The sequence below is a fragment of the Elephantulus edwardii genome, unplaced genomic scaffold, assembly GCF_000299155.1.
Source record: "Elephantulus edwardii isolate Elephantulus edwardi_28Jun2011 unplaced genomic scaffold, EleEdw1.0 scaffold00026, whole genome shotgun sequence".
NCBI lineage: Eukaryota > Metazoa > Chordata > Mammalia > Macroscelidea > Macroscelididae > Elephantulus > Elephantulus edwardii.
In genome coordinates, this window is record NW_006399776.1 from 3,211,949 (window position 1) to 3,227,639 (window position 15,691).

The 15,691-nt window shown below is 38.9% G+C and overlaps 1 protein-coding gene across 1 annotated transcript in view; it reads right to left on the bottom strand.

Annotated features, from left to right (window-relative positions):
* TUBGCP4 (tubulin, gamma complex associated protein 4) overlaps nt 1-15,691 on the bottom strand; it is a 58,876-nt gene that overhangs the window by 35,609 nt on the left and 7,576 nt on the right. The window contains exons 2-6 of the mRNA XM_006882965.1: nt 12,164-12,292; nt 2,691-2,813; nt 2,249-2,302; nt 1,512-1,568; nt 79-158 (exon numbers count right to left, since the gene is read on the bottom strand). Of these exons, the coding sequence (XP_006883027.1) occupies nt 79-158; nt 1,512-1,568; nt 2,249-2,302; nt 2,691-2,813; nt 12,164-12,292 (443 nt within the window). The remainder of the gene's footprint in view (nt 1-78; nt 159-1,511; nt 1,569-2,248; nt 2,303-2,690; nt 2,814-12,163; nt 12,293-15,691) is intronic.

The window sequence follows — 15,691 nt, forward strand, 5'->3', positions numbered from 1 at the left end:
CTTTTAAAAACAATTTTCTAAAAATCAGTCACCTGACCACTTATCCCCACCAAAATCCTCAATGAAGGCCTGACTTACTTTTCTAATGCACTTCGAACAGGAGGCAATCCGCCACAGCTATATTTGTAGACTGTTTCCAGAATTTGACATCCATGAATCTGTAGAAAACACAGCCATGTCAAACTTGATTCCATTTCAATGGTTCAAGCAGCATAAACTCACATTGTATATTCAACCAAGAGGGAATACTCCAGGAAAAAATGCAGATAAGCTTTCTTGTAATATTCATGCATACTGGTTTTTAAAGTACAGGTTCCCAGTCTCCAACTAGCATAATCATCACCTGAGAACTTGTCAGACAGAAGGGCAGAAAAATATCCTCAGCTCTACCCTGGACCTACTGAATCAGAAACTCAAGAGAGGGGGAAGCAATTATTGTGTTCTTCCCCCCCCCTTTTTAAATTTTTTTTAATTATTGTGTTCTTAACAAGCCTTCCAAATGATCTTGATGTAGAAGATCACTACACTAGAATCCTCAATAACTTAGAGTTGGACTTGCAAAAAATGAAAGCTAAAAATAAAGTGAAATGTAGAATTAGGCATGGAATTCTGATGGCGTCTCCTTAACATTTATCTAGAAGGTCTTCTCCCATTTTTTGTAAAGAGTTTACTACAACAGTCTTTTGAGTCAGATAGGCCTGGGTTTATATACCAGCTCTACCATTTATTACCATGTGTAATACTATCTGAGCACAATCTTAACCTGCTCGATTGAATGTGAATAGCACCAAGCCCAGCACAAAGCAAGTGCTCAATAAAGGCCAGATCCTCACCTAATAAACTAAGGCACAAATAGAAAAAAAAAAAAATCTTAAATTCTTGAGAGACTGCAATTAAACATATCTAATCTATTTGTCCTAGAATGAAGTTGTACTGGCCAATAAGACACCAGATTAATTCTTCTGATGTGAAATCTGTAAGCATGCCTATCCTCTGAATAACTAATCCTGCCCAGAAAAGACACTCTCCTGCAACTGGCGGCCTAATTTTTTACAGTGTATATGAAAAAACATGTGACAAAGATGTTGTTGTTGTTGTTATGTGCCATCATAGGCATATGAAAATTTCAGCTGAGTCTCACTGGGTTATTTCATAATTCTTGGAAAATTCCTACTATTACTATGAATCTATTATTTTCTATTATCGATAAAGAAAGGACTGATACTCTGTTGTGTCCTCAAGATCTATACTCAACAGTTCTAAACCCTTAGAACACATTGCTCACGTCTTCAGCATTTTTCTTTCTTGCCAGAGCAGCATTCTGGGGTACCTTTTTAATATTTCCTTCACCCTCAGTAGACCAAGTGGTGCCTTAGCACGATATACAGCATATATGAATGAATAAGTAAACACAAACTAAAATTAGGGTCTCCAAAAGGGAATATAATATTAATTATTAACATTTTCTCCTCGGTGCCTATCGGAGCAAGAGGAAAAAGGAAAGTTCTCACCTTCTGACTTTTAATTTGCTCCACTACAACCATCACAGAGGGGAAAAGGAGCTGGAACTGCAATGGAGAGAATGATTAGGAGAGCATGCAATTATCTACAAAGGAAAAGAGATGACCTTAGGAAATTATTTTGTTTCTGAATAGTCTTAAGATAAAGATGGCAGTACCAGAGTAGACGCAAGAAAAGGATCTAATATCCTAAGACAATTTTGATTGATAAAGAGGTTGGTTACAGACAGGTCAAGGATGGCAGATAGAGGTAGTTTCTATTTCTAAGGTTGGCTAATTAATTGCTAACATTGCTATCAGTATCTTGCAACTGCACATAGATATTGGAAGAAAAGATAAAAACAGGCAGCTATAATGAATAATTGTATGAAAGCCAGTATCATTTATAAACGTACAAAGAGATTAATTAAAAACAGGAAAAGAAAATGTGCCCTAAACTTATGACTAATTACTTTGTTCTCTATATAGTTTGTTTAATATATCATTTTTAAAAGAAATAATTTTTAGTTAAAAAAAGAGACGGTACACAAGAGCAATAACATCAGATACTTAATTTTAATTCTATTTGGGTCTCTTCAAATAGTTCTGATGTATTAACACATGCAATGTAAACAAAGCATATAATTTCAGGTTCTAAATACAGAAAAAAAAAGAGTTTTTAAAAATAATGTCAGAGGTTCTAACAGTATCAACAGATTTTGAGGCATTCTTTTAGGCAGGCAGCATACCTGATCTAAGGAGTAATTGACATGTGATATGGAGAGATGGGGATCAGCCAGAAACTGCAATTTGAAAAATGAAAACTCAAAGTTAGAGCACCATACAAAATATATTAAATCAATATGATTTATAAAAGCTAAAGAGAATCTAAGCATGGGTTTAGTGTTAGTTTTAGTATTAATTTACAAAAGATTTCTAATTCTGTTTTCAAGTTACAGTAAGTGAAACCACTAACTCTTATGAACTCACTCAGGAACCTCTGTCATGTTTTTTTTTTAAGCCATTTTGAACATGGTTTGGGCAATCTCAGAAAAAACTGTTCCCTCCAGTCAGGTAGGAAATAGCTCACTTTTAAGTACCTGATCTGTAGAAAAGAAGTTACCAAAGGTGTTTCCAATTCCTTAATCTGTAGTCCCAGAGGACCTGTTTTTGTTATTTCCTTTTTTTTACCTCTTGTTCCAAATCAAGCAGTGCTTGGCGATAAGGCTGGAGAACAGAATCCAGCCCTGTGCAGAAGGCCCTCAGGTAGATTCCATGTAACCCACTTTGGCCCTGCTGAGATGAATGGTGATCCTGAAATTAAAGAGAAGTTAGAAGACATATATAATACTTTATTAGTAAGATTGTTTCAACTTAAGTAATTCTGTGTCAGTAAAGTACTTCTGTGAGAGAAATTGACTAAAGACATTAAGATCTCACCTTTTAAAATATGGGGATACTGTAGTTTTTGAAGCAGACTCAAACTTTTCAAAAAAATCAGGTAGTAGATTTTCAACTTCCATACTCTAACCGTAAATCCTTTGGTAGCTTCACACTGTCCTAAAATAATACCCAAACTCCTGTACGTGATATGCAGCGACTTATACATTCTGGTCCTTATCTCATCAATATGGTCTTTCACTGATTCCAACTTCATATCTTCATTTTCAAACTACCAACAGTTCACCAAATGTGTTTTGCTTTTTATCCTTCACTCCTGGCATTTTGGGATATGTGTGTCTTCTGATGACCCACTTTCTCTTTGTGGCAAACATCCACTCTTCTTTTTATCTACGTATCCTCAAGCATCACCACTGCCAAAGCCTCCCTAGGTAATTAATGATGTTGCTGTGTGCCTTCAATTCATATCCAACTAATAGTTGACTCTGCAGCAGTTTTTCAGAGGTTATAAATTACACAGGAGGAGACTGCCCATCTGTCTCCTGTGAATTTAAGCCACCTGCTTTTGAGCTGGCAGGACAATTCCTTATCACCAGGCAATCAGCATCCTTAGGGAATGAATAGCTGCTCTCTTTTGCTTTCAGCATCAGTACCAAGAGTTTCATGAGGGCAGGGACCACTTATTCGTCTCTGTATTTCAGCTTATAGCACAATTCTTTGACCAGAGGGTGTTCAGTAAATGTTTCCTGAATAAAGAAATGTCCTCAAAACTCCTTATGTTCCATCATGTCTTGTATGACAATTTATTTCAACCATGAATCAGATGACAGCCAATTTGGGAGCAGCGAGCGTCACCTCACGAGATTATTTATAAACATGGCTTATCTTTCAGGAAATCTGTAATTTTTTTACAAAGATAGCTTCTTATGTAATTTTATTTGGGGAATTATGGTTAAAGTTGACAAGAGGCTATGTTCACTAGATTCTCTGGTTATAATCTATATAATCTATTAGTAGATTTGGGTAATCAGGCTCTGGTGCTAGTTTACAGAATTCAGTGACAAACGTGGTATCAAGAGAGGGCTCAGGGATGACAAGACAGTCATAGTACTTAGAGTACACTAGCAGTTCCTAAAGATAAGTGTTCATAGCTGTAAGTAAATCAGCATAGACTCAGGGTAAAATAAGCAGATCAGACTGATTTATAAACAGCGCAAATGGTTTTGACCTTGAGTCATCTGAGAAATTAGTGTAATTTATCTCAAATTGAAAGATAAAATAATTTTATTTTAGACTTCCAAAAAGAGGTTCTAGTGGTAAAGAGTTGCATTGCCAATGTGGTTTGAAACCACTAGCTGTTCCATGGCAGAAGAATAGGCAATCATCTCCCAAGTGATTTACAGTCTCTGAAAATCTGTTGGAAAGTCAGCTATGGGTCAGTTCTGATATGATAGCATAAAACAAACAATAAACATTGATAACTCCAGAATTTGGGAAAGCAGGGATTCAAGTGACTGTAAAATTCACATCCACACACACATAGGAAAAGGATTTCCTCTCTTTTTAAGTCTTCTACAAAGAAAATTGTTGTTGTTGTTACGTGCCGTCGAGTCGCCTGCGACTCATAGCGACACTATGTACCACAGCCCTAAACTCCGCTCTGTCCTGTGCCAATCGCACTGTCTCTGACACTCCCATCCCAATTATCCCAGTCACTGAATCAATCCACCTCATAGAGGGCCTTCCCCTCCTGCGCTGTCCCTCCACCCTCCCAAGCATCATGTCCTTCTCCAAGGACCTGTCTCTCCTCACAACATGTCCAAAGTATGTTAGATGGAGCCTCAGAATCCTTGCCTCCAAGGAGCCACCCAGTTTAACCCTTTCCAGGACAAATCTGTTTTCCTAGCAGTCCATGGTATTCTCAATACTCTTCTCCAGCACCACAGCTCAAAGGCATCAATTCTCCTTCTATCCTTGATGGTCATTGTCCAACTCTCTGATGCATAACAAGTGATTGTGAAGACCATGGCCTGTATCAGACGCACCTTAGTCTCCAGAGAGACACCACTGCTCTTCATATTTTCATCTGTGATGATGTTGTTGTCATTGAGTCGAGCATGACTCATAGGGACCCTATGAACAAAAGACCTGAAACTTTTCTATAACTATCGTTGTTTCTCAAAGTTCATAGTGTTTCCAGAGGCATGTTGTTTAGGAAGTGGATGCCACTCCTGCTTCCAAACCTGTCTTAAACTGAGAGCTCCACCAAACACTGTCCATCATGAGTAACTGTTATGGTATTTGACACCCCAATGACACAAGGTTCAGCATCAGAGCAACCCCAGGTAACCTCAGTACAGCAAACTGACAGAAGAGTGCTGTACTGCTTAAACTAATGTTCCTCCAAAATATAGTAACAACTGACTTTTAAATACAAGGACCCTCCACAAGGTCTTTTCGACTTAAATAAAAAATCATTAATATAACATGTTATTGTTATGTGCCATTGACTTGCCTACAACTCATAGCAATCCTGTGCACAACTCTGAACCCTTCCCTGTCCAGAGCCAGTCTCACTAATTCTGACACACCAACCCCCACCCCATTGCCTCAATTTCTGTATCAATCCATCTCATCTGCAGTCTTCCTCTCCTGCATTGTCCCTCCATTTTTTCCAAGCATGATGTCCTTCTCCAAGGACCAGTCTCTCCTTGCCACATGCCCAAAGTATCTAAGACAGAGCTTCAAAATCCTCGCCTTCAAGGAGAGACCTGGCATCACCATCTCCAAGACAGTCCATGGTATGTTCTAGACTCTTCTCCAACACAAGTCAAATGCATCGATTCTTCTTCTGTCATCCTTCGTCACTGTCCAGCTCTCTGAAGCATCACAAGTAACTGCAAAGACCATGGACTGGATTAGACCTTAGACTCTAAACTGACATCATTGCTTTTCAGCACTCTAGAGAAGTCCGTAACAGCAGATCTTTCCAATGCAATTCTTCTTTTCATTTCCTGACTGCTGGTGTTACAAGTGTTGACTGCAGAGCCAAGCAAACTGAAACTGTCAACAATCTCAATCTCTTTACCATCTATCATGATGCTGCCAATCAGCCCAGTGGTGAGAATCTCTTTCTTCTTCTTGTTGAGTTTCAAATCATATTGAAGACTACAGTCCTTGACATTCTATAGCAAGAGCTTCAGGTCTTCTTCAGTTTCAGCAAGCAACATTGTATCATCTTTATATCACAGGCTGTTGATAAGACATCCTCCAATCTTGATGTCACATTCTTCCTCATAAAGCCCTGCTTCCCCAATGATCTGTTCTGCCTACAGACTGAAAAGGTGTGGAGACAGGATGCATCCCCGAGACACTCCTTTCCAGTGTTTCCTTGCTCTATTCTGATGACTGCTTCCTGGTCATAAGCACAATTAAGTATCCTGGGATTCCCATTTTCTTCAAGGTTAGCCACAATTTGTTGATCCACACAGTCAAATGCCTTTGTATAGTCAATGAAACACAGATAGACATTCTTCTGGTCCTATCTGCTTTGTGCCACAATCTCTTCTAAACTCAGCTTGCATTTCTGGTCGTTCTCTGTCAACATACTGTTCCAGTTGTTTCTGGATAATCTTCAGCAAGATTTTGCTTACATGTGACATAAGTGATATTGTATAACAATTTTCACACTATGTCAGGTCACTTTTTTTTTAATGAGAATAAATATTGATCTCTTCCAGTCAGTTGGCCAAGTAGTTGTCCTGCAGATTTCTTGGTACAACCTGGTGAGCATATCCAGGGCAGCATCTGTTTGTTGAAATATGCCAACTGGTATTCCATCAATTCCTGGGGCTTTATTTTTTGTCAAGTCCTTCAGAGCAGCCTGAACTTCCTCCTTCATCACCATTGCCTCTGGATCATGTTGTTTCTTGAAATTTTTCTGTCAGCCAATTCTTTTTGGTACAATAACTCTGTATACTCCTTCCATCTTCTCTTAATGCTTCTTGAATCATTCAATATTCTCCCAAAGCATCCTTAAGAATTGCAGCTTGTAGCTTGAATTTTGTTCTTTAGTTCCTTCAGCTTAAGATGTGCTGCGAGAGTCCAGCCCTTTGCACATTTCATTATAGTAGTTTGCCTTGTCTTCCCGAGCTGCCTTTTGAAATCTTCTATTGGGCTCCTTAATATCTTGATTTCTTCCCTTTGTGTTGGCTTCTCAGCACTCTAGTGCAATATTTAGAGTCTCTTCTGACATCCATTTCGGTTTTTCATCTTCTTCCGTCTTTGTAATGACTTTTTGCCTTCTTCATGCTGATATCCGTTCATTAGTGTTCAAGGCCTCAAACCAATGCCTGAGTTGGTTTTAAAGTCATGCTTTTGATTCGTATGGATATGATTTAACATTCTTTAGCTTTAACTTGAACTTGCATATGAGCAGTTGATGATCTGTTCCACAATCAGCACCTAGCCTAATTTTCACCACTGATACTGAACTTCTCCAGTGATTCCTTCCACAGGTGTAACTGATCTGATACCTGCATCCCATCAGGCAAAATCTATGTGTATGGCCTGCGTTTTTGTTTCTTATAAAGGTATTTGCTATAAATAAATCATTGATTGTAAAGCATTCTATCATTCTATCCCCAGACTCTTTTCTGTTACCAAGTCTCTATTTTCTGACCACTGATCTTTCTTCCTGGTTCCCAACTTTTGCATTCCAGTCACCCATTATTATTATTATTATTATTATTAATGCATCTTGGTTACATGTTCAAAGGATTTTTTTTACTGCAACAGTTGATAGAAATAATTTATTTGGACAATGACTAGAGAGGATAAAAAGAGAATTGATACTTTTGAGCTGTGGTGCTGGAGAAGAGTACTGAGGGTACCATGGACTGCTAGGAAAACAAACAGATTCATCCTGGAGAGGGTTAAACCGGGCAGCTCCTTGGGAGGCAAGGAGTCTGAGGCTTCATCTAGCATACTTTGGACATTTCGTAAGGAGGGACCGGTCCTTGGAGAGGGACATCATGCTTCGGAGGGTGGAGGGAGAGTGCAGCAGGGGAAGGCCCTCTATGAGGTGGACTGATTCAGTGACTGGGGTTATCAGGATGGGTGTATCATAGACAGTGTGATTGGCACAGGACAGAGCAGAGTTTAGGGCTGTTGTACATAGGGTCACTATGAGTCACAAGTGACACGACACATAACAACAACAACAACAACAACAACCTCTTTAGTTCTGGTTGTTGGGGCATAAATTTGAATGATAGTGTTATGAACAGGTCTCCCTTATACTTCAACTTTGATACTAGAGCATGCCCTTATTAATATGATTCATAGTAAATTGGCTTTGATTAAATTTTAAACTTTGATTTAGCTTAAATATTTTCTCTTCAATAAAATCAATTTGAGAGGAGCAGAATTGCAGCATCAGGTAAAAAGTATATGCATTATATTCCAACTTCAAAGGCCTGGAAACCAAAGTATATAACTTTGGGTGATGACTGTGTTGTTTGAAAAAGCCTTCTTCCTTTTCATTTTCAGAAGTCTCCCTCTTTTCTCCTCTACTAGAATCATTCTTCAACTATGAATTAGTCCATATAAATGAATCAATCACACAATATGAAAGTTGTTTGCATACCCCTGGTAGAATTACCAACTATTAAAAATAAAACAGAACAATAAAATTTATCAGTAAACTCTGGTGGCTTAGTGTTAAGAAGATGCATTGCCAATTGAACGGTAAAGAGTTTAAATCCACCAGTCTCTCTGTGGGACAAAGATGGGAAATTTCCTCCTGTGTCATTTACAGCCTCTGAAAAGCTGCTGGAGAGTCAATTCTGACTGGACAGTACACAGCTACACAAACTATGAATCAGGCCCTGTGTTCAACACTTCGAATTATTTTGAAATATCCTCACAGCCCTATGAGATAGTTGTTCTTATGAACCGTTGACACTGATTCATAGTTGACCCTCCAGTGAGTTTTCAGAGCCAGTAAATCACATGGGAAAAGACTACCCATCTGTCTCCTAAAGAGCAGCTGGTGTGAATTCCAACTAATTGCCTTTGGGTGAGCAGTACTATATATTATTACTCCTCATCACAGGTAAGAAAACTGAGCTTCAGAGATATTAAGTATAAGACAAAATACTATACAGCCAGTAAGTGATGGAGTTAAAAACAAATCTGAGCTCTATACTATCCTGACCCTCAATTAATTCATATTATTAGTGTTGGGTGCTGCAACTTTGACTCATAGTGACCACTATGTACTACAGATGGAAGCCTTGCCTGATCAGAGCCATACTCAGTTTTCTATGCTTACAGTCATTGTTATAATTCATCTCATTCAGAATCTCCCTCTCTTACTTTTGCAAACATGATGCTCTATCCTAAGAGCCTGCCCTCTTGACAATGAGCCCAAAGTATGTAAGACAAAGTTTCACAATTTTTGCTTCAAAGAGGTACTCAGGAGCACTTCTTCCAACATAGATGTGTTTGTTCTTTTTTGTCTATGTTTGCTGTTGTTGTTATGTGCTGTCAATTCACCTGAGACTCATAGGGACCCTATGTACAACAGCTCTGAAGCCTGCCTTGTCCTGAGCCAGTATCACTGGACTCAAACACACCTACTCTCACTGCCCTAGTTACTGTATCAATCCATTTCAACCAGGGTCTTCATCTCTTGTGCTGCACCGTCACTGTTCTGAGCATGATGTCCTTCTCCACGGTGCAAAAGCACAGAAACTATGCCACAAGACAACAGTCCTAGAGTAGGAGCTTAGGGGCACAAACCTTTCTCCAGTACTGCCTGAGACAAAAATCCTTCCCTGAAACTGATACATGGAATTTGGACTTATCCTTCTAAAAGTGAGATAGAAATCAGCATGAGACCAACAACATTGTGAGATTCAAAACATCACAGAAGTGACTTGTGGCCTAAGCCATCATATCAAAGGGCTGCTGAAGGAGAGGTAGGTGTTGGATGGGGCAGGAGGGAGTGCAAACGATGCTAATATTCAGGGAAGGGAAGGGACAAGACACACATACAAGGGGAGAGCACTGCATCTATAGTCATCTCTGTAAGGGAAAGTGTCTTTCATTTGCTCCTTTTCACTAAAATGCTTGTCCATCAGAGGTTCCAAAGCTGTCTTTTGTATGTGTACTCAATACTAACACTGTAATTGAAAGCCATGAAATTTTCCTTACTCATTATCGAACTTTCACATGCAAATGAAGTCACTGAAAATTACAAACCTCGGGCCAGGCACATCTTAGCTTGCTAAATGACAATCTTGCTCTTGACCAAAGACCAGACAAATTATGAGATGACTTCAAAGTCATGATACATGGAAAAAAGCAAAATGTCATTAAAAAGACAGGAAAGAAAAAAAAGACCAAAATGCATGTCAGAAGGTGTCTGAAACTTGCCTTTTAATGTAGAAAATTTAAGCAAAAGGAACAAATGATGAAGAAAAAAAAAAAGAGAAAGGTGAAAAAGAAAGCTGAGCTGATTTCACAGGATGGCTTGAGAAAACAAAGTAAATCATTATTATGAAATATGTACCTACAGTTAGAAAACTAAAAGGAATAAACACTCTCAGGATTTCTCAAGCTGAAAAACTGAAGAATAAATTCAGGCCTCAGTCTGCAACACTAAAAGATTCCATGAGCAAAATATTGAATGATTCAAGAAGCATCAAAAGAAGGAATAATTAGAATCACAATACAAAAAAGAATCGGTTGATGCTGAATCGTATCAGGAAGTAACATATGATGAAGAATCAGTGGTAAAAAAGCAAGAAGTCAAAGCTGCATGGAAGACACTGGCAAAAAATAAGGTCACAGGAATTGACAGACTTATCAGTTAGCATGTTTCAACAAAAAGACGCAGCCCTGAATGTGCTCACTTGACTATGCTAAGAAATTTGGAACACAGCTATCCAGCCAGACTTGAAGAGATCCTTATTCGTTTACATTGTAAAAATGGGAAATTCAATGTGCAAAATTTACTGAACAATATCACCTGCAATTAAAATCTTGCTTAAAATTATTCATATAATTAGAGAATAGTCATTAAATGCTTATATGCACCCTCTTGAACATGAGACATAACAAATAAGACAAACTGAACTCAAAGCATGACACAGGTAGTTGGAAGAAGAGTGGCAAAGAAATTTGAAAGACCTTTCCTTTTTATATATTTAAAAAAAAAATAAATGGAGGGGAAAAACTAAACAACAGAAAATGTTTTCTTTCTATGTGTTCTCCTTTGAAACTGGAATTCTGCTCTAGCTCATAAATATTTAATTCAGGTCCCCTGGACAATAACTAAGGATGACAAAAGAATCAATGCCTTTGAGTTGTGGTGCTGGAAAAGAGTTTTGAACATAACATGGACTGCCACGAGAACAAACAGGTCTGTCCTAAAGAGAGTGAAACCAGACTGTTCCCTGGAGGCAAGGATTTTGAGGCTCAGTCTCACATACTTTGGGTATGTGGTCAGGAGGGACCAGTCCTTGGAGAGGGACATCATGCTTGGAAGGGTGGAAAGACAGCGTAGGAGAGGAAGACCCAGGATGAGATGGATTGACTCAGTGACTGGAGAAATGAAGTAGGTCTGTTGGAGACAATGAGATTGGCTCAGGACAACGCAGGTTTCAGAGCTAATGTACATAGGGTCACTAAGAGTCACAGGTGACTCGACTGGACCTAACAACAAAACTCAGACAAATCTGTCACAAGAAAGGAATATCATGTTTGGTAGAGGGTCCGAAAGAAAAAAAAAAAAAAAAGAAACCTTAATGACATGGATTGACAGAGCAGCTGCAAAAATGGTGCCACAGGACCAGATACATAACATCACTACTTACTGGAGGTGAGTGATGGCTAGTAGCAACGATATTCAAGCTAAGCACATTTTTCCTTGTATCAATTTGCTGAGAATATTTCCCATGTGTGTTTTCTTCTTATTTGAGGTACACTTACCTGGTTTTGACTTGAATACTATCAGTGATAAGAAAGTCTTAATTTCTTCTTTTTTTTTTTGGTTCAACTATTTTATTGACTAAGCATCTTCTTGTGCTGATGTGACTGAAAGTCTTAATTTCTTAAGACTTATCAATATGAATTATCAATAGAGTCACTGAAAGCTTACTGTAGACATGGTATCACAGGACCGCTTAGACCCTGACAGGATCTGAAGACGACAGAGGACATAAATCTGTCCCTTAAATATGAGAACAGGAACCTACCTGCTGCTGGACATGGCCTGTATACTGTTCGATGAATTCAGTGAAGCGGATATAGTCTGTGCCAAGTCGACAGAGTCGATTCAGGACACTGGTTTCACTGGGATGGAGAAATGGGAAGTCCTGTGACACCTGTAGAAAGAGGAAAAATGATAAAATCCTTGATTCCTGGTACTCATTCTACTCTTTACAAAATTTCAAATGTTTCATACTGTTCATTTTTTTTTTCCTTTCTCAATATACACCTGTTAAAGCTGGCAAGTTCTGTACTAACAAAGGTATTACCAAACTAATACAAAGAGGTTGTTTTCCATTCTCTACCTAATGAACTTTAAATAGGCAATCAATCATTAAAAATGCCAGAAACAAGTAAAAAATAAGTCTCCCTCCTGAGAGTCCATCACTATTATCTGTTTCTGTACAATCTTCCAAGGACAAAATCTTTTTGAGTTTTAAATTTTGCTTTCATTTCAAGAAAATTTAAAATACATTCATTCAGTGGGAAAAAAAAACCCTCTAAAATTTGCCGATTTTAGAATTCATATTTTCATTTGGTTTGAATTTCAATTATAGCCTAATAAGAAAATACAGAGGCTTCACAGAGGCAAAAAACAAGGCCTCTGGAGTTGAGGGAAAATCAGTTGACATATTCCAATATACAGATACAGCCATGGACATGCTCATCAGGTTGTGCCAGGAAATCTGGAGAACTACTACCTGGCCAAATGGCTGGTAGAGATCCATGTTTATTTCCGTTCCAAAAAGAGGTGTTCCAACAGAGTGTGGAAATGAACAAACAATATCACACACAAGCAAGAGGGTGCTGAAGATTATACAAAAACAACTGGAACAGTATATCAACAGAGAACTATCGAAAATACAAACTGCAATTAAAAGAGGCCGTGGCACTAGGGACATCATAGCTAATGTTAGATGGATACTGGTTGAAAGCATGGAGTACCAGACGAATGTCTATCTATGCAAAGGCATTTGACTGTGTAAATCACAACAAATTGTGGCTAGCCTTTAGAAGAATGGGAATCCCAGAACACTTGATTGTGCTCATGGAAACCTATACTTTGACCAGGAAGAAGTCATTAGAATAGAGCAAGGAAATACTGCATGGTTTAAATCAGGAAACAAGTATGTCAGGGATACATGCTTTCTTCATACCTTTTGAACTTGTATGCAGAACAGATCATTCGAGGGGCTGGATTTTATGAAGAGGAATGTGGCAAGTTGGAAGAAGACTCAATTAACAATTTGTATTATGCAGATGACACAACTTTGCTTGGCAAAACTGAGAAGGATCTGAAGCATTTGCTGCAGAAGGTCTAGGACTACAGTCTCCAATATGGATTTAAGCTCAATATCAAGAAAACAAAGATTCTCACCACTGGGCCAGTTGGTAGTATCATGATAGAGAAGAGATTGAGATTGTTAACAATTTCAGTTTGCTTGGTTCCACAATCAACACCCTTGGCACTAGCAATCAGGAAATCAAAAGATGAACTACACTGGGAAAATCTGCTGTCAGGGACCTCTCCAGAGTACTGAGAAGCAACAATGTCAGTCTGGAGACTTAAGTGCACCTGATCCAGACCATGGTCTCTGCAATTACTTGCTGTGCATCATTGAGCTAGACAATGAGGATGACAAAAGAATTGATGCCTTTGAGTTGTGGTGATAAAGAAGAGTATTGAACATAATATGGAGTCCCAAGAGAACAAACAGGTCTGTCATGGAAAGGGTGAAGCCAAATTTCTCCTTAGAGGCAAGGATTTTGAGGGTCTGTTTCACATACTTCTGGGTAGTCGCCTGGAGGGACCAGTCCTTGGAGAAGGACATCATGGTTGGAAGGGCGGAGAAACAGGGCAAGAGAGGAAGATCCTGGATGAGATGGATTGACATAGTAACTGGGGTAATGGGGGTAGGTGTGTTCGAGTCAGTGAGATTGGCTCAGGACAGGGCAGGGCAGGCTTCAGAGCTATTATGCTTAGGGTCACTATGAGTCACAAGCAACTTGATGACATATAACAACAACAATTCTTAGCCTCAACACTCATCTGCCAGTCTGCTGTACTGTGGCTTGTGTGTTGCTATGATGCCAGAAGCTATGACACCAATGTTTCAAATAGCAGCAGTAACGCAAGTTCCAGAGAAGCTTCCAGGTTTCAGATAAAGAGATTCACGTCTGATACAAAAGGCCTTCAAAAATGCTCTGGATATTGGAAAATATTGTTGGACACAGTTCCAGGAGATGAAGACAATTCCTCAGATTGGAAAGCACTCAAAATGTGACTGAAGAAGATGTGCCTCCTTAAAGTAGTGTCTACTTTGATGACACAGATGGAGTAGAGCTTTCACCCAATGAAGGACCTTTATTTGCTGATGTGGCAAGACTCAAAATGGAGAGAAATAGCTGCAAACATCCATTAATAATTGAAACACGGAATATCAAAGTCTGAGTCTAAAAAAACTGGAAGTTATGAAAAAGGAAATGGAATGCTTAAAGACTGACATCCTAGGCATTAGTGAGCTTGTAGTACCCACTGAGTCAAACAATCATACAAACTAAAATTCAGGAAATGTCAAATTGAAGAGGAATGTTGCAGCATTCTTTGTCAAAAAAGCATTTCAAGATTCACCTTGAAGGACAACACTGTAAGCTCTAGATTATTATATACATACACACAAAGAAGTACTTGTAACTATTCATATATACGTACCAACTACTAAAGACAAAGATGAAGAAAGTCAAGATTACTATCAACTTTTGTAATCTGAAATTGACTGAATATGCAATCAAGATGCATTAATAACAATTAATGCTTGAAATGCAAAAGCTGGAAAAATGAAGGACTGGGCGAACTTCTCTGACTTGTCCTTCCTCTGTGTCTGTCTGTCTCTCCCTCCCTTCCCAAAACCCTTTCTCCCTGGCCCGAGGACAGTGAACCTCACCTGAGAACCTGAGAGCCCCAATAAAAGCTTCTTTGCTTAAAAAAAAAAAAATTAAAAAAATAAATGAAGGAGTTGTAGTTGGAAAACATGGTCTTGATTACAGAAATGAAGCTGGAGATTACTAACAGAAGAATACTGAACTATGAATGACTTATTCATTGCAAATACTTTTTTTTGAGAAACATAAATGACAGGGGAGCTCTGGTGGCCTAGTAGTAAGATGCTGTACTGCAATCCCAGATGTACGTGGTTCAACTCCACAAGATGCTCTGCTAGAGAAGGAGGGGCAATCACCTCTGTACCAGTCATATCCGATTTGATGGTTGTTGTTGTTATGTGCCATCGAGTAATTTGCGACTCATAGTGACCCTATGTACAACAGCCCTAAACCCTGCTCTATCCTGTGCCAATCGCACTGTCTCTGGTACACCCACCCCAACTGCCCCAGTCACTGAATCAATCCACCTCATAGAGGGTCTTCCCCTCCTGTGCCGTCCCTCCACCCTCCCAAGCATGATGTCCCTCTCCAAGGACCTGTCCCTCCTTGCAACATGCCCAAAGTATGCCAGA